The sequence below is a fragment of the Pocillopora damicornis genome, chromosome 9 (genome assembly GCF_964200805.1).
Source record: "Pocillopora damicornis chromosome 9, jaPocDami1.2, whole genome shotgun sequence".
In the NCBI taxonomy this organism is placed as follows: domain Eukaryota; kingdom Metazoa; phylum Cnidaria; class Anthozoa; order Scleractinia; family Pocilloporidae; genus Pocillopora; species Pocillopora damicornis.
Window position 1 is genome coordinate 14,143,535 of NC_142678.1, and position 19,824 is coordinate 14,163,358.

General features: G+C 39.2%; 3 protein-coding genes across 4 annotated transcripts in view; 2 read left to right on the forward strand and 1 right to left on the reverse strand.

Annotated features, from left to right (window-relative positions):
- The first annotated feature begins 3,567 nt into the window (after window positions 1-3,567).
- Window positions 3,568-10,191, forward strand: LOC113674661 (oncoprotein-induced transcript 3 protein). Of its 2 annotated transcripts, XM_089182105.1 has the most exons (8): window positions 3,568-3,616; window positions 4,107-4,262; window positions 5,738-5,929; window positions 6,135-6,257; window positions 7,089-7,455; window positions 7,901-8,131; window positions 8,629-9,041; window positions 9,448-10,191. In XM_089182105.1, the coding sequence occupies exons 2-8, from the start codon at window positions 4,172-4,174 to the stop codon at window positions 9,579-9,581; spliced, it is 1,551 nt and encodes a 516-aa protein (XP_089038231.1). In that variant the 5' UTR covers window positions 3,568-3,616; window positions 4,107-4,171; the 3' UTR covers window positions 9,582-10,191. The 2 variants fall into 2 exon arrangements, with proteins under 2 accessions (XP_089038231.1, XP_027046946.2); XM_027191145.2 differs by lacking the exon at window positions 3,568-3,616 and having other exon boundaries at window positions 4,022-4,262.
- Window positions 10,192-11,522: 1,331 nt separating this feature from the next.
- LOC113674655 (oncoprotein-induced transcript 3 protein) lies at window positions 11,523-19,537 on the forward strand. The gene is made up of 6 exons (XM_027191139.2): window positions 11,523-11,733; window positions 13,908-14,114; window positions 14,730-14,855; window positions 15,383-16,010; window positions 16,454-17,097; window positions 18,907-19,537. The coding sequence occupies exons 1-6, from the start codon at window positions 11,673-11,675 to the stop codon at window positions 19,059-19,061; spliced, it is 1,821 nt and encodes a 606-aa protein (XP_027046940.2). The 5' UTR covers window positions 11,523-11,672; the 3' UTR covers window positions 19,062-19,537.
- Window positions 19,489-19,824, reverse strand: part of LOC113674656 (uncharacterized) — a 5,076-nt gene continuing 4,740 nt past the window's right edge. Inside the window, exon 8 of the mRNA XM_027191140.2 lies at window positions 19,489-19,824. This exon is cut by the window's right edge and continues 167 nt beyond it. The gene's annotated coding sequence lies outside the window, so the exon portion shown is untranslated.

The window sequence follows — 19,824 nt, forward strand, 5'->3', positions numbered from 1 at the left end:
AAAGCCGACTGTAGGAAAGCCGGCGTGTGAAATAAGAGCAACAAAGATGAGCGAATAACTAGATAAAAAAACGATCTTCGACAACGTGTTACACCCATAAATATGAAATGGCCGCTTTCTGAAGCTTTGAAGCTTACGTAAGTTAGCCGAGCGCAGACTGGAATATATCCTCGACGATAGTAAACCACGTGAAAAGCGCTCTGTTCACCGTGACAAATCCAGCTGGAATAAACATCTTGGATCATGACATTGCGTGGTTTATACTTCGTGTAAGCCACACAAAAACTATTTCACATCTTCAGCTTTTCACTCTTCGGGATAAGTAGAATGTCGACAAGCACTTCTTCAAGTAACCCTCAACATAAGAGAGCCGCTCAAGCAAGTTTTCTGAGTGATCGATCAGCAGGAAACAGTGTTTTTTAAGTCAGACTTCAAAGCCGGGAGAGAGAAATGAAGGCGCTGAAGGATGAAATTGACAAGCTAAGAGAAAATGAGGAACGCAGTCATGCTAAAATTAAGGCTTTAGAGAGGAAAATTGAAGGACTTGAAACACAAAAACGGATATTGAAAGAGAAGGTGGATCTCCAAAGCCGTGAGTTGGATTTGGTCCAGAAAAGAGAGTTGACTCTCTAAAGGAAGTGCAAGTCTCTCTGCTCATGGTAACAATGTGTGTAGAGATACAAAACATGATGTTCAAAAGAACATTTCCACGAAGATTTTACTCATAAGTATAACAAAAGGTGAAAGACATGTTAAAAACATCGGGAAACAGATAAAAACGTCAGTGGGCCTCGCTACAAGCTGAGCTGAATTGGAAGTACTGCCACTTAGATGCTGTGAAGTCACTCAGAAGAGTCAGAAATAAGCGCGTTCACCCTGTTGCAAAGCTGACAGAGGAAGCACTTAGGGTGTCTGTCCAAAGGATGACAGAAGAACACTCCTTTGAAGAAGGTGACGGTTGGCTGTCTGTTAAAGTCGTCAACGAACTAGTTAGCATGTGGAAACAATTAAAGGAGAAACACTACTCTTCAATTTTGTGAGGGTCTCTCCTAAAAGTGCATAAACATGTGGCCATATCCACAGGCTTTTACCTAGATATATGACAACAATACCGGACAACATATAAATCATCGCTGATTGAAACCGTATAAATCAGCTAGCGACTTGACTTTAAAGTTAATTTATATTACCGATGTTTCATACAAACACTGAACATAGACAATACTCTACCTCGCTTTTAAACATTTAACAAAGTGGCATATTTAAACTTCAGATACTATTTCAGGAAACGAAGGTTTTTTTCGCACAGTGGTTCAAAAACAAGGGTACTTTCGTTCCGATGGTTAGCTCATGCCAGTACTACATCTTAAAGGAACAGGAACAAAAAAGTAGGTGAGGTGAATCTGATGCTTGAAAACATTTGGCCCGGTAATCTGATTTGCATGCCCACTCCTTCACACCACAATTAGGACATTTTCAGTCTGTTACTTTTAGATGTTTTATTAATGTCTTGATGATCCCATCACCTTCATCTTTCTCGAAGATTGAGTCAGCCCGCACGAAGAATCACTTCAGCTTTAAAGGTGAGCTTTAAATCACCTCAATTTTAAAGGTGCCAAGCGAGTGCTTTAATGAGCGACAGAACCGCTCGGAACATTCTCGGTGAAAAATTGTTGTAACATGTCTTTACGACCAGCCACAAACTTCTCAACTTGAGAAGTGCTGTTAAGTATTAAGACTGATAAAGCCACGAAAAGTGCAGGTAGCCATTATGAAAAGGTCATGGAGGGTGAGATGAGTAACTTTAAGTGCTTTTGACCCGGAATATGAAGGTTCTCGTGCAAAACGTGAAGTAGTAGTCTTTGAGCACCAGTAGAATTTCTCGGTGAATTTACAGCACAATCTGAAGAATGAAACACATTTGACTTTATTCCTATTGTAGCTGTTGTATTATCCAATAAAAAAAGCTTCAGCCAATCGGACAAGGTACTTTTCACTTCAACCAGGCTGGAGAAAAACGTGAAGAATTTGTGCTGTGTTTACACAACCACGGAGAAGCACCCAGCCGACTAAACTGCATCCTTTACAACGCACCAGGAAACGCACCAGGAAATTTTTGATCGGCGCAAATTTTTGTGTGTGGGGGGGGGGGGGGGGAGGATGGGACAGGGGGTCAGAGTCTCCCGTTTCCCCTACCACGTTCTCCCGCCTCCCGTACTTTTGTGTCCCTTTGCCTCCCGACTCCCGCCCTTCATTATGTTGCTCCCGTCTTCAGGTTAATCAACCCGGGTTTTTTGTGAGGGGGGGGGGGTGGATGGGACAGGGGGTCAGAGTCTCCCGTTTCCCCTACCACGTTCTCCCGCCTCCCGTACTTTTGTGCCCCTTTGCCTCCCGACTCCCACCCTTCATTGTGTTGCTCCTGTCTTCAGGTTAATCAAGAGGATCAGAAACCCGGGTTTAACTTTCAAACTGTGCCAAAACTTAACATTCTTGTTCATTTTCTGGCCTTTTTTTTGGTGGGGGATCATTGGGACCCGATGAAAGTTATTACAGGTCAGTTTTCTTAAACTAAGTTTCACTAACCTAGTTTGACCATCGCTTCTGACATCTCGTTGTAGAGACGAAGGTCTCATTCCACTGTGTAATGTTATAGTTATTGCAATTTAATATAGGCTTTTCCATGCATTTAGGAATGCCATTTCAGTATCAAATTAAAAAATCAAGAGCCAGACGTAACGTTTAGAGTTTGCTTCTCCTCTATCCGTGCTTCCTTTCTCTTTTTGACGTAAGTAATTGGTCGTAACGAGTTGTGAGTGAATAAAAAAGCTGACTCCATATGATGATTTAAATCGCTGCACATCAATTGTTGAATTTTCGGCATTTTTAGCGTTCAGTTTAAGTGCTAGTGAAGGAAACATTTAAATTTACGTTTTCTTGTTTCCAAAATTTTCTTTTAAGCATTGGTGGATGTTAAATGGAAATTTGAAAATTTGTCTAGATAAGTGTTGTTGACTGAATAATACCCAGTAATAAACAACAAACTATCACCTTCTTCATTTTTGCTCCCGCTTCCCACCCTCACATAGATCCCGCTTCCTGCCCCCTGTTCTCCCCCTTCCTGCCCTCTCCCGCCTCCTGTTCTCCCGGGCTCCCGCCCCCCCCCCCCCCGCCCCCTTACCCCCCTCCACATTTTTGACTTAAAACACAACGATACTTCTTGAATAAATAATTTTATACGTAAAACAATTGGGAGCTGCCTAGGCTCTGAGCAGTAATCTTCTGCTGATAAATTATTTACAGTCAAGATTTTTCGATTATTAATACAATACGGGACTTGTTTTTTTTTTAAGTTCAAACAGCAGACAGTCGCGCAGTACCACAGCAACAAGGAAGTCATTCCTCATGCAAGCACACGAGTATTCTATCAGAAAACAAATTTAGGGAGAGTTTGAAGTTTTCTTCGCCTTTCCTCTGTTAACTACATTTTTTGGGGGGTCCTCTAAACAGCTGATGACGTAAAGCAACACTTAGATATAGACCAGCGGATTGGCATTTCGGTTTCACGTACACGTGTTACGACGTCCATGGCGGCCATATAGAGTTAAAGCAATGTGAAGTATGACCAGTTTCTGTTTGTTAGAAATTTCACTCAGTGGTTCTATTTTCCTATTTTTATATATATATTTTGAAAAATTCAGCCACCTTTTTTAGGAATAACGCCTAGTTTAAATGCCCTTTAGGATGTTTATAACCACAATTCGCCCTTTTCGTCTTCTGGCTGCTTTAGTCTCCATGACAGCCACGTGCTCAACAATCCATCGAAAGCGAATTGAGAATTTGGTCTTTGGTCTCCATAGTCCAGTTCAGATACAGTGCTGTAAGTTAGTTTCACAGGAATCTTCTATTTAAGAACGATGTTGACTCAGGCTGACATAAAAGCATAAAGCACAGTTGGCGGAATTTTCCATCTCTTTGCACAATAAGATCGCCCTGGAATGTGTCAATTATTGCTAATCCCTTGGTTTGTTTTTCACTTTTGTGTGTAGGAGGCTTTGTGATGTTAATCACTTCAAGTTAAATCTCTTCTACTGCAACATTTCTTACAGGACCTTGTTTGCACACCAAGAAGATTGCAGAGAAAGACGGTCTGGGTTTTCCTTTCAATTCAGTCATGAGACTTTCACTTGTCCTCGCTTCTCTTGTTTTCTTTTCTGCAGCAGACGTTATCCTTAGTAATGGTGTTCCTGACGTCGGCCAGCCAGGTGAATAAATTTCTATATTGTATAGCTTCGTAGACGTGCAGAACGATAAACTTCGCTTGTAAGTTTAGTTGAAAACGCCTTGGAAAGTAACGGGCCATGAACTTGCGTGCACACGGAAATTTGAAATTTAGTTTTACAAACATACGAGCAGAAGCATTAATCATAAACTGACTTCATCTCAAAGCTGCACTCAGTTTAGAGAGTTTCCTGCACAAAGTATCATCTTGTTTGAAAGTAGTTGTAAAAAAATTATAAATACTTTTTCTGATTTTGAAAAGATGTATAAATTGCATTTTAATATGGTCTTGATATCTTCTTCGGTATATAAAATTTGAGCCATAGTTCTTAGTTGAGTTATTTTCAGATTTTGTTGTATCAGGCAATCTCCCTCTTCATAGATTCAAAGAAATACAATTGAGCATTAATTTGCCAATAACTCAGTTACTAAAACTAAAACAGCCTACAAGACAGCTCTGGTCGGTATGAGGTCAGCTCACACGAACGAATGGTACCTTCCCACAAAAAAAAAAAAGCTAAAAAAATTGGAAACCAAACAGTTCTATTGCTGATCGAGACATTCATATTCAATTCTGCCGAAGTAACTAATAAGAAAGATGCGGTTGTCATACATATCTGATAGTAACTCGAAGCACAATTTCTAATAAGGTTTTTCGCTAACTTGGCTAGTAGCGGTTAATACATCAAGTCTTATGCAAGCCAGAAAAAGTTTATTAAATTGGAAAACAAACTTGTATGAAGACTGATTTTTCACTGATAAATTTTGGAGTTCTATCGCAGAGCTGAGAGAAATCACACATCAGTGAAAGACTGCATCTTTTGTTCGACAATTTCGGGTTTCTTTCGGGAAACCTTTAATCTTCAAATATGAAAAACTGATTGAAACAAGTGCTTTAATTTCTACTGGCAAAATTTAGTCTTACGTGGGATGTTTAGTTTGCATTTCAGTGTTGTTAGTTAAAAGAGTTTAAATCGACCGTAAAAAATCATATCCTTCTGTTGACACTAAACTCATTATTAACTCGAAGTAATGACGTGTAGGTATTCAAAAACTAGTGATGCGTGAAGTCGCTATCCGAGAGTAACCAGTCGCGATTGGACATTACCCGTAACTGGATTCAAAAAGGATTGATTCGATCAAGAGCAAGGTCATTAAATTATAATCATCCATCTGACTACGTCATGACGAGATGTGTTCAGTACAAGGATGCGCAACGGAAACTATGAAAAAAGGAGAAACGAAAGGAAATTCTTAAAAACTGAACAAAATATTGATTTTATATACCGGAAGTATCGGAAACAACAAGTAAACGGAAACTGCAGTGCTTAAAGAAAATTTGAACTTTGAATATTTAGGAAGCCTTCATCAATGTTTTTTTTTGTTTTTGTCATATCTGCGTATTCAACGTGCTGACTGAGTGACTAACCGTCATTTCCACCACGTTTTTCTCCTGAAGGTAGCTCCTGTAGTCCTCTCGTGGTTGGCCAAGGTGTAATTGTGCAAGAGAGTTGCACAAAAGCGCCAAGCCCTCGCGGAACCGTTTGTGACTTGGCATGTCCGAACGGCATGAAATTAATGGCACCCCCATTTCAGCAGTGTGGAAATGAGGGGATCTGGACTCCACCCACTGGTTCCATCCGTTGTGGAGGTAAGGTGCTGTGGTGACTTTATGAAGAAGCAAGTCGGCGTTGTCTTTAGTTATTATCTGAAGATGGTTTATATACTATCAAAACTGGGAAAAAAATTTAAACGTCATATTTCTAATTTACAAGAGCAAACATTGATATAAATGTCTTGATTCATTTGGTAGAAATTTGTACCTATTCATTTATCAATTATTTACTTAATTTTAGATATTAATGAATGTGAATACGATAAAGGAGGCTGCAGTCATGAATGTGTGAATGATGTGGGTAGTTTCCACTGCACCTGCCCTCATCCGCTGGTTCTATCTGATGATAAACTCAATTGTAGAGGTGAGTGATTAAGAGCTGTTGTTACAATGTTGCCTGAGTGTTCCCTTTGGTGTCAAGTTGTTCTTTGAGAACTCTTTAAATTTCCACTGAAGGGTCCCTTTGACGGGGAGAAGTGAGTGATCGTGATGTGATAATGATGTCAAGTTCTTCGAAGATCAATGGGAAGGTTGACCCTGTCGACACACCCTCCGGTGACTGTTCAAACCAATCCATGCTCTACACCCCTCTGCCACACCTTGGGTATTGGTATCCCTGAGTAGGGAATACAGATACCCGGAAACCTACCTATTTAGTTGCGATGACCACAAAAGCTTGAGAAAGCTCGGACCTAAGATCGTGGGCTCTGAGTGACAGTACAAAACACCCAAAGAATAATATACTATTCTAATTAAGATACCGATAGACCAACTCATGAATAGTAGACCTTTTTCTGTTTACAAACTAGACTTGCCTGATGACAAGAGAAAAATAGGGAATCTGCCAGGCTTTCATGGTTAACCATAGCGTGTAATGTGGAGATATCTCGATTTGGAAAGCTCGTAATTAACAGAGAAGGAATTTAACTGGAAATATCGTTCAAGGAGGTTATCACGCAAATTCATTTGATGAGTTGTCAATTTTAATTGGTGACTTAACCGGGCCACTGAGTCGAAGAGAAAATGGGTTGGCTGAAAGTGGGCTGTTACCAGGTACAAATATCACCAGAAAAATCAGGCAAACTGTTTTACCACCAATAAAGTGTGCAACGTAAGGTGGCCCTGGATGCAAGTGCTCTGTACAAGACTATCCAGAACAGTTATATTCTTATCACAAACTTTTGTTGTTTTCCAGCTCCTGGTTTGCTCCTAAACTGCAGCACACATGCTATCGAGGTCACGGTCCCTAAAACAGCTTTGCGCGACCTGCAAGGAGACTTCCTTAGCCTCCTGGATCCATCATGTCCCGTAATTGAGACACCCACACATTACATCTTCAAGACTGGATTGGACAAGTGTGGCACCAAGAGACGCAGTACTATGGACTTCATCGTCTATAGCAACAAAATCGTGGAGAAGAAGGCTGCTCCTGGAAGCATCATTACGCGGGTTGGAGAGGATGAATTTGACATCCCATTCTGCTGTTATTACTTGAACAACGGTATCACCTCAGCGGTTGGAATCAAACCAGTGGTAAAGCAGCTATACATCGAGGAAGAAGGGTGAGGCCACGAGAGAAGTATCAAAGCAGATGCAATGATTTTTTCGTTGCTATGCAAGATAGTTAACAGAAAAGTAGAAACGGTTTCTCGGGTACACTGGCGATTTCGCACTTTCTTTCTTCTCTGACCAGAGAATGAGCGATCCAAACTTCTACATCCTGCTGCACTGCATTTTTGAAAAAGCAAAGATAATATTCTATAGAAGTAGTATTTCCTTCCTTAAACATTTGATTCCAATAAATGGTTATGTATAATTTTTCCTTCCAATTTCAGTACGTTAATAACCAGGGAGATGATAAAAAAAATCGAGAACTCTATCAGCTGGAAGGTGCCATTTTGATTTAACACTAAATTCTAATTAGAGAGAGTTTTAACAGAGGGTTAAAATCAGCAAAAGTATTATCTTTCAGCCCCAAAATTAATTGGTTAACTTCCCTTTCCACAGGTATGGCCGTTTTTCAATCCGCATGGATTTCTACCATGGCGAAGATTACCAAGACGTTCATTCGTGGAGTGACTTTCCAGTGGAGGTACCATTCCGTGAGCGATTGTACTTTGAATTGTCCATTGCTACTTTGGACCAAAGTCTCGAGATTATGGCGGGAAATTGCTGCTCCACACCTACCGCTGACCACAAAAAAGTGGACAGGTTCAGGCATGAACTTATTCACGAAGGGTAGGCTCAGTTTGACAACAGCTTAAACATCAAATGAATAAAAAATGAATAAAAGAATAAAATTTCCGTTGCTTGTTCCGTGCTCTATTACATTTTCGTCAGTATCTGTTGAGCATAAGTCTCATTCAGTAATGTATTCATACATATATAATAATATTACAATACATATTATAATAATTCATTGGAATATTTATCTGGCAAGTATTACAAATCAACGATAATTACTTTTTTTCCTTTTTTTATTGAGGTATCTAACCCGTTCGACCGCCATTCAATTAATGATATTTTCGTTTCGTCGTTTTCCCTTAAAATTCTTTGATCGCTGACAAAGTATTCTAGTAAACCGCGGGTTTACCATCTCTGTAGCTTTCATTGCGTCTAACTCTTTTGTTTCTTTACTTTTTCTTCATTTGATACTCTCAGGAGACGATGTAATTATTTGCCGTATATTTCAGTCCTAATCTGTGCCACGTTCTAATCCAGTCTTACTACCCCAGGTGCCCGGTCGATGATACAGTAAAGATGGAAGATTCACCTTCTCGACAGAAGAAACGCTTCAGCGTCGAAGCCTTCAAGTTTGTGGGTGATTTCCCCTTCGTATACCTCCATTGCAGTGTAGTGGTTTGTAGAGCAAATGATTCCGACTCACGCTGTTCCAAAGGGTGTGTCCCAGGCCTGCACGTGAATCCGCCATGGGACGTAATGGAGAAGCTGAAAAAGAAAGAGGAAGCGGAGCACCGAGCCAAGCGAGCCCTAGACTATAAGGACCCCAACTATTTAATCTCAAAGGGGCCCTTTTCTTTAAACGAGGAAAGTTTAAACGATGAACCTGTGATTGATCTGAAAGGACCTCAACGGGATCAGTCTAAGTTGGAGGAAGATGAACAAGGAAAAGACGAAGAAAAGAAAGGCAAGTGTTAAGAACTGCTGCAATTGAAGCTTTGTTAACGCTGTTGTCGTTGACTTCGCCGGTTTTTTTAAAATTTTCCTTGTCCTCAGTTACACCTCGTAATACGAGACACTTGAACAGAGGAGTGTAGTCTCCAATTAACAGTGAAAATTAACAGTTTGAGACGCGAGATGAAATTCTAGGGTTAACGTTCGTGATAAAATCTCTGATCTAGTGGTCATTTACACGCGTATCATTGCGCAGAGTGGCCAGTTGACTAAAAACTCACTTTCGGTGGTTCAGCTTCTTATACCCTGCCAGTTTGCTGTTTGAATCCCCGGGGAAAAAGACGAGATTTAAATTAATGGTCTTTAATTCAAAGTGGCAATAACAGCATGATCATTAACTACGTGTTTTTGCATTTCAGGGTGGAACTCACGCGTGACAAACGGTCTAATGATTGTAATTGCTGCAGCAAGTGTCCTCGCTCTCGTGGGTGTCATCCACGTCACACGCGTGATGAAACGCGGCCGCAATTACAAGGTGGTCGATCAGTTTTGAACAATGGGACCTTTTACGTACTTTTTTCTCTAAATTGCTCTCCAGAAGGTTCAAGTTGTGTGTATTAAGTAACCCGTGCCAGCTGAAAAATGGATCTCTTCCTTGAAATCCATCCTGTTGATTTTCTCAATATATTCATTACTGAATGTTAAAAAGTAAAAGAAAAAAAGAAAACTCTAAAAGTTTTTATGCAAAAAACAACCAACTTGAAGTTTGATGATCTAAATGCTGCCTTTCCTTAACAAATAGTAGAACAAAAGGCAGAACAAGCGTTTTCCTGTTCATTCTTTTGAACAACTCTTTTACTTCGTTCCTTATTGCGGAAAGGAAATCCTAAACATTAAATACGAATGACAAATTCCTTTTTAATCTTTACGGCGGTTTCTTCTATGTAAGTTATATTTTTTATATACTAAATATCAAACCATTTTCTTTAAATGAAAGTTACTTTTGTTAAAAAAGAGTTATGCAGCAATTTTTTAGATCAAAATTGATTTTGAATCCATAGTTCCTTAGAGGTAAATACCTTTTAGAATGTGCTAATGTCACTCAAGGTATGATTCTGTAGAGCAAAGAGAATAAAATAACTTCGAAAGTTAACTACTGTCAATTTTGGTTTGCTTTGTTTTGTTTTGTTTTGTTTTAAATACAATATCGAATCATGAGTATTTCTTTCATTTTCAAGTACCGAAACTTCTTTACGAACAGTCTGAATCAAATAAAAAAAACACGCCGCGGAAAAATTTTTAACTTTCGTACAGAAGAGCCGAGAAAAACTTGAATACAAATGCCCTTTATTAAACAAAACAGACATAAAGGATAGGAAATATTTTTTCAGCCTCGATGAACATGTGTTCCGAGATTGTGCACCAACAGCTAGAGCAAAATGGATGAGTTTGGTCCTTAATTATAAAGCGATTCTACGAATTAGCTTTCAGAATTAAGGACTCCTTTGAGCCAGATAGCTCCCGGAATTTCCTATAACTTGTCTTCCAAAATTTATTGCTGCAACAATTGATGCAGGCAATAAAATCAAGTTTTAATTTCTCTCTGACTGCAGTAACTCTGTAATATGCAGTGTAGTGAAATCTGCGGAAAATTACAGTAGATACTGCTCATGTAGCAAGGCTTCTAGATCAGGTGGAAGCCTAACCTTCCAATCTCATCGGAACACCGAGATGAAGGCCTGAAAAGAAAAAAAAGCCTCGGATAGGCCAATAACACATCACAGCCGCACATAATCCCAGTTTATTTGAATGAGAAGACTAACTACGGTACCGTTTCACCTTAGCAATTCATCGGGCTTACATGACCTCAGGCTGGTATCCATTCTCACCACCATGCTTGCCACGGCAAAAACGAAAGTGAGGACACTGGACCCCAGCCGTGCAATCCGGATTTGTGATGACGTTAATGTAACTCAATCTTCCATCTCTGTTTTAAATCTAGATCATCATTATTTAAATTAAAAACAGGCGAGGCGGATTGCGCCTTTTTAAATTCCGTGTCAATTTATTAGCTATTCACTTAAATCCATCAATTCCTTAAATGTAATCTTTTACGTGGTTTTTAAACCCAGAATAATTCAAAGGCTTTATTTGAGCAAACACTGCGAGCAAAACATTTCCCATTAAAAAAAGAAAAAAACTTCCATTAGCTTTCTTTATTTCCATGAAAAAAATTCGAGTCTTTGTGATGGGTTTCTCTACATAAGCAAGAATTTCTCAAGGCAGATAAGGACGCAATAGGGTTTTTTCAAAAAATCCATCGTGATTCCTTAAGCATTTGCTCGTCGATTAACTTGCCTTCCGAGGAATTTTTATTATCCCGGGATTTAAATGTGTTTACACTGCCATGTCGTGTACCTCTTTTAGTTTGTTTATTGAGCCTAAACAATTTAAGCTTACAGAAATTTCGGCTCCTTACCTATCTTGTTTTTTTAGTGTTTCGTGGGAGGCGATTGTTATGTTAATTTAGAGCTCATTGTAATCTCGTCTTGAAATTCTTTTTAAGTCTAAAATTTTGTTGACTTTAGTTAGGTTTTGCTGGGTGTGGGAAAGAAAAACCTTTCCCTCTACCAATCTAGCAAAAATGTACCGTTACCTACTACTAATATGTCTTGCATTGTTGGACGATGTTACAGCTAAAATACGTAAGTGGAATATTCTTCCAGTTTTACAGATTAATCTACGATTTGAGAAGCAATCGTTAGTCAAAACATCGTATATCATTTCCGATGTTAATGCGAGTTTATGAATGAACTTTCTTTTGCAATTCAAGAAAAGTTTTTTTCGCTGAGGCAATTCTATAAAAGCCATCTGTGGACTACTAGCATCAAAGCATAATTTACAACAAGTTAAATAAGAAAGTTTAGAACCCTCCTAATAGGAACTTGGGTCTTTTTAACGGGTATTTAAACTGTGGTTATAAAGGTCGCTTAAATATAACCCAAAAAATTACAGCCAGAAAAAAATAACTCTATTGTTGCAGCTCGTTCTTTTTCATCTCTTCAAAAAGGTTAACTGACTTTATTTCTATGATTTTTTCAATGCAATCCTTTAGTTTCATCAATATGTGAACATGTACTCTTACAGTTTTAATTATGCAGTATAAATTCTCATGTACCTGCAAAGTACAAAGCCTAGTTTAATGATAAAAGAACATAAGTTGTGACTCTCTTGAATCTGAAATAGTTTGATAAATCTGAGATATAGCTAGAATGGCAAGAACTTCCTATATGCTCATCTAGAATAAGTTGTCACAATTCACCTTGCCGGTTTCCGAAAATATTTACTCAGTTACTGAAATATGTAGCTTTGACATGATATATTTTTCTGTATTTTCGTTCTGAACCATCCAAGTCTCTTTGCGCGAAATATTTTTGAATGAAACTGCTAGAAATGACGACTTTCCTTCAGATGCGGTTTTTATCAGCAAACAAATTTGAAATCCACTGAAATGATAAACTTCGTTTTTTTATATGAAATATTCCCAACGCAATAAACTTTAAAATTGATCACATTTCTGGAAACAAATCTGTTATGTACAAGCGAGCTTATAATTTTCATCCCTTCATGTGCACCGTAGCTAAGAGCAGATATGTAGACTCTAACGATTCAAAATCGATTCAGTTCGCCAAAAATATTTTTTTACTTCATAAAAATTCATTAGGCCATGTTATGGAAAACATTGACTCGTTGCAATGATATATTTTCCCGACTTTTCTATGGCTAGGTAGATAAATATTAAAACAAATTCGCGCAAAGATTTACGAGCAAAATTACGACTTAATTTCTTACATTTCCCCATTAACTTTTAATAACTTTCCTACTTCAGCCCATTTGGTTTGCCTGTTAATCAAAACCTTTAACTGCAATTGAACATAAATTAAGATTTTCTTACACTAGCATTAGCTTTCATTGTAGATATCTATTATTACTAGCGGCATTGGAGTCTCATGTCGCTCGAGCCTTAGACTTTTTGAAAAGATTTACGATTTCAGTTATAAGCTGAGAAATAATTGTTTACAAAGTGCTATTATTCCACCGCCTACTCAACACATTCATGTCGGAACATGGAGTGAGCATCGAACTCGAAAATGGGAACTGCATCTTGAGATAATTTCATGAAGAAGATACTAAAAACTCTAAGGAAACGGCCAGATATTGAAGTGAAAATGTTTATCATTTGACAAAAGGGAAATAAGGTTTTTTTGCGGGATCATATCTTGTCATCTAGCATCTTTAATTCAATATTGTGGGGTCAGAGGTTCTTTGACACCCCATACTCAAACATTTTATGATCAATAGCAAACTTCTCCTCGCAGAATTCCAATTTACAGCTGTATGTTGACATAATACACAATGACCTCTTAGTGTCTGTAGATACATGAACACATAGCCTAGAGAGAACTAGAGCTAGCAAAAATAAGAGGTAGTAAAACGGAGAAAGTGACTCAAGGAGTCGTTCTGGCCCAGTTTTTATCACTCACTAATCTATAGCTGTTCTAGGCTCCCAGCTGGTTAAGTCGAGTGAAAGAGCTGTCGCGTAATAAACAGCGGTCACGATTGTAAAGGAAATGGCTGCACCATGTTTGGCACCTGCATTTTCATTTGTTCCCACCATGTAAAAGTCAGGGCGAAGCATATACTAAACTCAAAAAGGAATAAAGTCAGTCGGGAAGTAATACTAAAGGAGGAAAAATTCTCCCATCTTTAACGAGTTTTACTCTAAGCTTTGGCCCTAAGAGTGTGGTCTGAGGAAACATTTAGCCTTCTTAGATAGTGAAATAGAAATTTGAAAAAAAAAATTGAAATATATTTTCAGCTGCGGCACCTGGTGAGAAAAAGTGTCCGGCCCTTAAAGTCGGAGCCCATGTGATAACCGATCATTCCTGCACTAGTGGCCCTAGCGACGTCGATACAGTTTGTTCATTTGAGTGTCCCAAGGGATATCAGCGAAATGGTCCGGGTCATAAACGTTGCCAGTTGGACGGCTCTTGGACAAATGGTGATGATCCTGTCAAATGCGATGGTAGGTTTTCACACATCTTATAAATTCGTTGAAGGCGAAATTTTCAATCGAGTGTTCAAGGTAAACTGTGCTCGTATTTTTTTAGCGTCACGACAACTTTTAATTGGTCCTTGAGACTCGCGCCATCTTCTCGACCAATCTGATGGAAAAGTGATTCACCAAACAATGACGTTTTCCCGAGTAAGAACCGTTTGCATGAAGCGTAGTTTCTTTGCGTATTTTTTTGGCTGCTTGCGATGTGAACGCGATACAAGTCAATTTTCTCGAGCGTGTGAAGACCTCGGTTGGTTTTGAAAGTTTGAAAGGTGCTTAGAAGAAGCAAAACAATTCGACCCTGTCATCTCGAGAGTCACCTAAAAAAACATTGACCGCAGCATCAACGTTCAAAATAGTAAATTTAAGAGGACGATGGCACCATGCTTTGTATAAAATTATCCAGTTCGACAAGTTTTGTCAGCTATAATGACAACAGCGTGATTAGTTTGATGTGGTATTCATCAAGGAACGAAAGATTTGGTGTATCTCTGCGATAAACGTATCTTAATTAAAAGATTACGATTTCTACTTTCTCTTTGAAGTACTTTCATTTTGATAATCTGTGCGTTTTTTCACCAGATGTGAATGAATGTGATACCGCCAATGGCTTCTGCAGTCACCTCTGCGTGAATAAACCTGGAAGTTACAAGTGCAAGTGTCCTCCTCCACTTATATTAGATCCAAAAAATCAGAGGAAATGCAAAGGTACGCTGCGTGCGTAGTTTCCTGAAGCATTTAACACAAACACTCAACCAACGACGTCTTGCCAACTAGCAAGACCTACAGTTTATCGAAAGGAACTTTCACGCATGTCATCGCAAGAGACGTAGATGGTGTCAATAGGACCCATGTCTTAGATATTTTATGTCCTTGATCAGTATTTTGAGTCGAACGGGATGTATGAAAAAATTTGAAGACGCATACAAGTACTGCGGCTTTTGCGGCACTTCTGCTAGATTTTCATGCTTCGTGCACCTTAGTTCAAGAGCAGAAAGATTGTTCTCACATCTGAGCACATGAAAGGTTGAGGATTTCCATTGTGTTTTAAAGTCGGAAATTACCATTTAATTTTCCCTTAAAGTATAGTTCCCCAATCGGGATTTGTTGATCAGCAACTGCATGTGTCCGAATTATTATACAACCTGGGAAATTGACTTTGGTAACCTTTTTCCCAAAAGGATAGCAACAATATATGAACAATGTACTTATCTTTGATGTACGTATCCTTGCAGGTCCTGGTGTTCAACTTACTTGTGATACAAATCACATGGAGATCGTTCTACCCAAAAACCTCATCCACAACCTGCATCACGAGCACCTGAGTCTCATCGACCCAAACTGTCGAGCAAATGGTAACGCCACACACTACAGCTTGTCAACAGACATCACAAAATGTGGAACCACTTCCCACGTGTACAAAAACTTCATCGTGTACACCAACAGGGTGATCGAATCTCCTAACGAAGACTCGGACGTCATAACCCACGTAGGTGTAAACGAAATCAAAGTTCCATTCAGTTGCTACTTCAACGACCTGGAAATTGTCCATACCGTCGGATACAAACCGGTAGCACAGAAAATCCACGTGTACGTTAAAGGACGCGGTGAATACGCTTTGAGTCTGGACATATTTAAGGATGAGAGTTACGGAGAAGGATCTCGGGCTTTGGCGCCGTCGTCGGCGAAGTACACACAAGACGACTTCCCCATCGAAGTTCATCTCCGTGAGCGAGTTTTCGTGCAGGCATCGTTGGACACTCGCGAGAAGGATCTAAAGATATTTGCATCTAACTGCTGCTCGACACCAATGCAAGATCACGAGGCTACTATGAAATTCAGGCACGCGTTGATTGTGGAAGGGTAAGAAAAAATTTTCTCATTTCTTTTTCCAGTATGGAAGCCTAAAGGTTAACGAACCTATTTACAATGTAGAAATATTAAGACCGAAGGAAACACATGTGTTGTAACATAGAAAGGACAACAAAAGTTAAAGTCAATCCAAACAGATCATAAACAAATTTCGTACCGCTCCATCGCACTTGATCTTTCAAAACTGTGCCACCGTCAATTAAGTATGGTAGCAGCCTTACAACTGACCCGACTTCGCAGACATTTTGCACTTTCCAGCAAAAAAAAATATTGGTAAAAAAACAGAAGAGTTTTATAATAAACTTGCTTCGACATCACCGCATTGATAGAATTGATCTCAAGATACATATAATGCATTTTAGTTTTAGACAAGTACAAGAAGGATAGATCAGAGAGAAAAGTTAGTGTTCTCATAATTTTTTCTTTCTCTCCAGTTGTCCCAGGGACCCTACAGTTAAATTCCATTCCTCCTCTGACCCGACAAAATTTCGGTTCAGTTTCGAAGCGTTCCAGTTTCTTGGCAACCACGATTACGTCTTTATACATTGCCGTGTCCATGTGTGCGATGTTAACGATAACAAGTCCCGCTGTGCGAAGGGATGTCTGCCAGGATTCGGCAAGCCGCCGGTGCAAGATCATCCTGGGAAGATTAAAAAAGCTCAGACTCCAGAAAAACGTGCGACGCCTGTAGCTCAGCCGAACGGAAAGAGCGTCAAGAAGGTGGTGGCCTCAGGTACCAGCAAGAAAGCAGAGGTTCGCTCGGCGAGCAAGAAGAGCACCGTGAAAGCTGCAGCTAAAGTCTTAGTGAAAGCACCTTCGATAACCAAGAAGGTTCAAGATCAACCCAAGGTATCAAAGAAGACAGATGCCGAGATTGAATTACGCCATCTCATGAAACGTGCTGCTGCTACGCGTTTCCAAAAGAGAGGGGTGTTGGGTTCTACTGACTTAACCTCCATAGGTCCAGTCTTACTCGAACATGCCAAAAGAAATGGCAAGAGAGAGCCAAGGCCTAAGAAAGTGTTCGCCGATGCGAAAGGGATTGGCATGAACCATGATGTGAAGCAAAAGAACAAACGTAAGTTGCTAATACCTTTACTTTAAAGCTTTAGAAATGTGGGTAAAAGAGATCGGAATCAAAGCTCTTTCACTCCATGAAATCAGAAGATTTAAAAACTTCTGACCGGACCAGCACCGATTAAAATTATCACTACTCGTGAAGAGACAAGCACGTCAAGGAATCAGATCAAAGTGCTCTGTGAGCAAACTCGTGAATTGACACATGATTTTTTAGACTATGTTTAATGTTATCTGGTTTAGGGAATTGATTGTCATATCTAGAGTACGAGCAGTAGTTCAGTGTTCGCTAATGTAGCAAAGAAACAAAGTAACGTTGGGATAAGAAGGCATTACAATTGAAATGGTCATGCTATTACATTTGACAAGGTGGATGATGTCATGTGTTTTAAACGTCTATCATTTTTGTTTCTGGTTCAAAAGAAAAGGTTGGAAGTAAATGTGGGTGAAAAGTGAAATTTACTCTCTTTCGTTGTAAATATTAGAAAATCAAGGCAATACTTTCTTAATGAAAACATTAACGATTCCCTCTTTATCAAATGAGACAAACGGGAACGAATTTTGAGTGATATGACTAAGCCAAGCCTACCTCCGTCATTTTGGATCTCCGCCTGGGTAGATTTAAGTCACGTGCTAGGCAATGTATAATCAATAACAACTGATAGAATTTCATTTCAGGTCTATTTACCAATTTTGTGGTGTGTAACTTTCGCATTTTAGTACGTTGTGTGTATGTTGAATCCTCAAATTGTCTTGAAACTTAAAAGAAAATTGTTCTTTAAAAATTCACTGAAAATCGGTAGCTAAAATTGTTTGTTTAGGTGTTATTTGATTTTCGTGTTAACTTGTTATTTCGTCAGTCGCCGGCATCTTTTGTTGCTTCACACAGGAAAAACACACGCGACGAAATGTAATGATCAATTTTGTCCACAATCTCACGCTATAACAGAAAAAGCTTTTGAACATCTGTAAACTCCGAGCGCTTCGCAGTAAGTGATATTTTCAATGAATCTTCGGATTTTTTTCAAGTTCAAGGATTGTAAATCACAATTTTATGAAAAACGAAGGTTGTTCTGTTATTTCAGTGTGAATACTTGCATGCCTGCCAGTCGCTGGCGCTGCTTGTTGAAACTAAAACGAAAAAAAAAACTTTTAAGATTATCATTGGCTTCTTTTTCACCCCACCACTATTCTTAGCAACAAAGGTCGCCATTTCGTCTGTTTATTGCTTGCCAAAAACTATCAAATGCACTCAAAAGCCTAAAATCTAAAAAAAGTTTACAGGAATCGACCAATCGAGCGAGCGAGCGAGCGAATGCCATTCCCCACATCGTATCTATAACTCGCTCTTGCGCATGCGCGCAATTCACGAGTTAAAAAGGGTGCAAGAACAAACTCAATGGGTAAAAAAGAAATAAACCATCTTTGTTTTATTCCTATTAAGAGAAAAGCAAATTTCGACCTGGTTCTGTGGTCTGATGAACGAGTTCGCGCCAGGCACACAGGCCCTAATTCCACTTTAGGGTCTTCTATCCCACTCCTTTTTTACCCATGACATACGAAATCATTGTCGTTGTCATTATTTTAACTTTTACGAGATGAAAATTCTCGATAATTCAGTTGTGGCACAAACTACTCCCTCGAAGTCCAAACAATCCTGATAAAGCTTGCAGCTTTTTCTTCTCAATGACATGGGTGGAAGAAGAATTACAGGGAGTTGACGCCCACATATGCTGAACTCGAAGTAGCAGTCAGCGAGCATAGGGCCTCAAATAATAATTTTCATTTTCATTGGATTTTCTTGTTTCAGGTACGTCTGTGGCTCCAAGTGCAACAAACATTGTTCTAGTGGCGCTAACAGTAGCTTCCATCATGGCGCTGGTTGGAGTAGCATATCTTGGTCGCAAAGCGACAAAGATTGTGAACAATCCTTACAATTACGACTCTTTAGCAGTCTATCAGTAAACTTCATCAGTCGTTAATACTACATCCTGTTTGTCCTTTGTGAAATAAAATTGGTTTTAGCAACCTTCAATCTGTACAACGCTTGAAAATAGTAGAATTTAGTATTATCTTGGCCCTTCCGCATGTAACTTTTAAGAGGTTCCATAAAGGAAAAAGTTCTCGAGAAATTCACTGAGAGATGGCTCATTTCACACTTTTTCAAAAGCATTATGATGGCAGAAAACTGGGTCAATTTTTCTATTTCTGTTTTTCTTATATCTTTTCTGTTTAATCTCTTTCTACTTTGTTTCAAAAATGTTTACTCTTGGCAATAAAGACATTCTTAAATACGTAAAGTTGTCGAAAGCAAACATATGCATTTAGACTGCAAGCTGTCTCTCCCTTTCGGCGAAGTTAGGTGGTCCTCTTAAAAAGTTAGAGCCGCAGAGAAATAATAATTATTCTTTTATCTTTCCAGTAAACGTACAGGAATCTGATACAACTTGACTAATTTTTCTTGCTTTTAACGAACCTAAAAACAATGCATTACTGAGTGGAAATAAGAAACGTAATCATGTCGGAAGCCTGTGCCAAATTGCATCTCTAAGGGTCATCAATTTGTCCGAAAATGTCCGCAGGGGGGTCTGGGAACGATAATGAAGGCCAGATCCCGCTCGTTCCGCAGCGCTAATGATGAGTGCCTGTTCGCAAGCTAGAGTTATTCTTGATTGGGCGATTACAACTTCGGGAGCTGGGGTGGAGATCATCCAAAAACAGACTATAC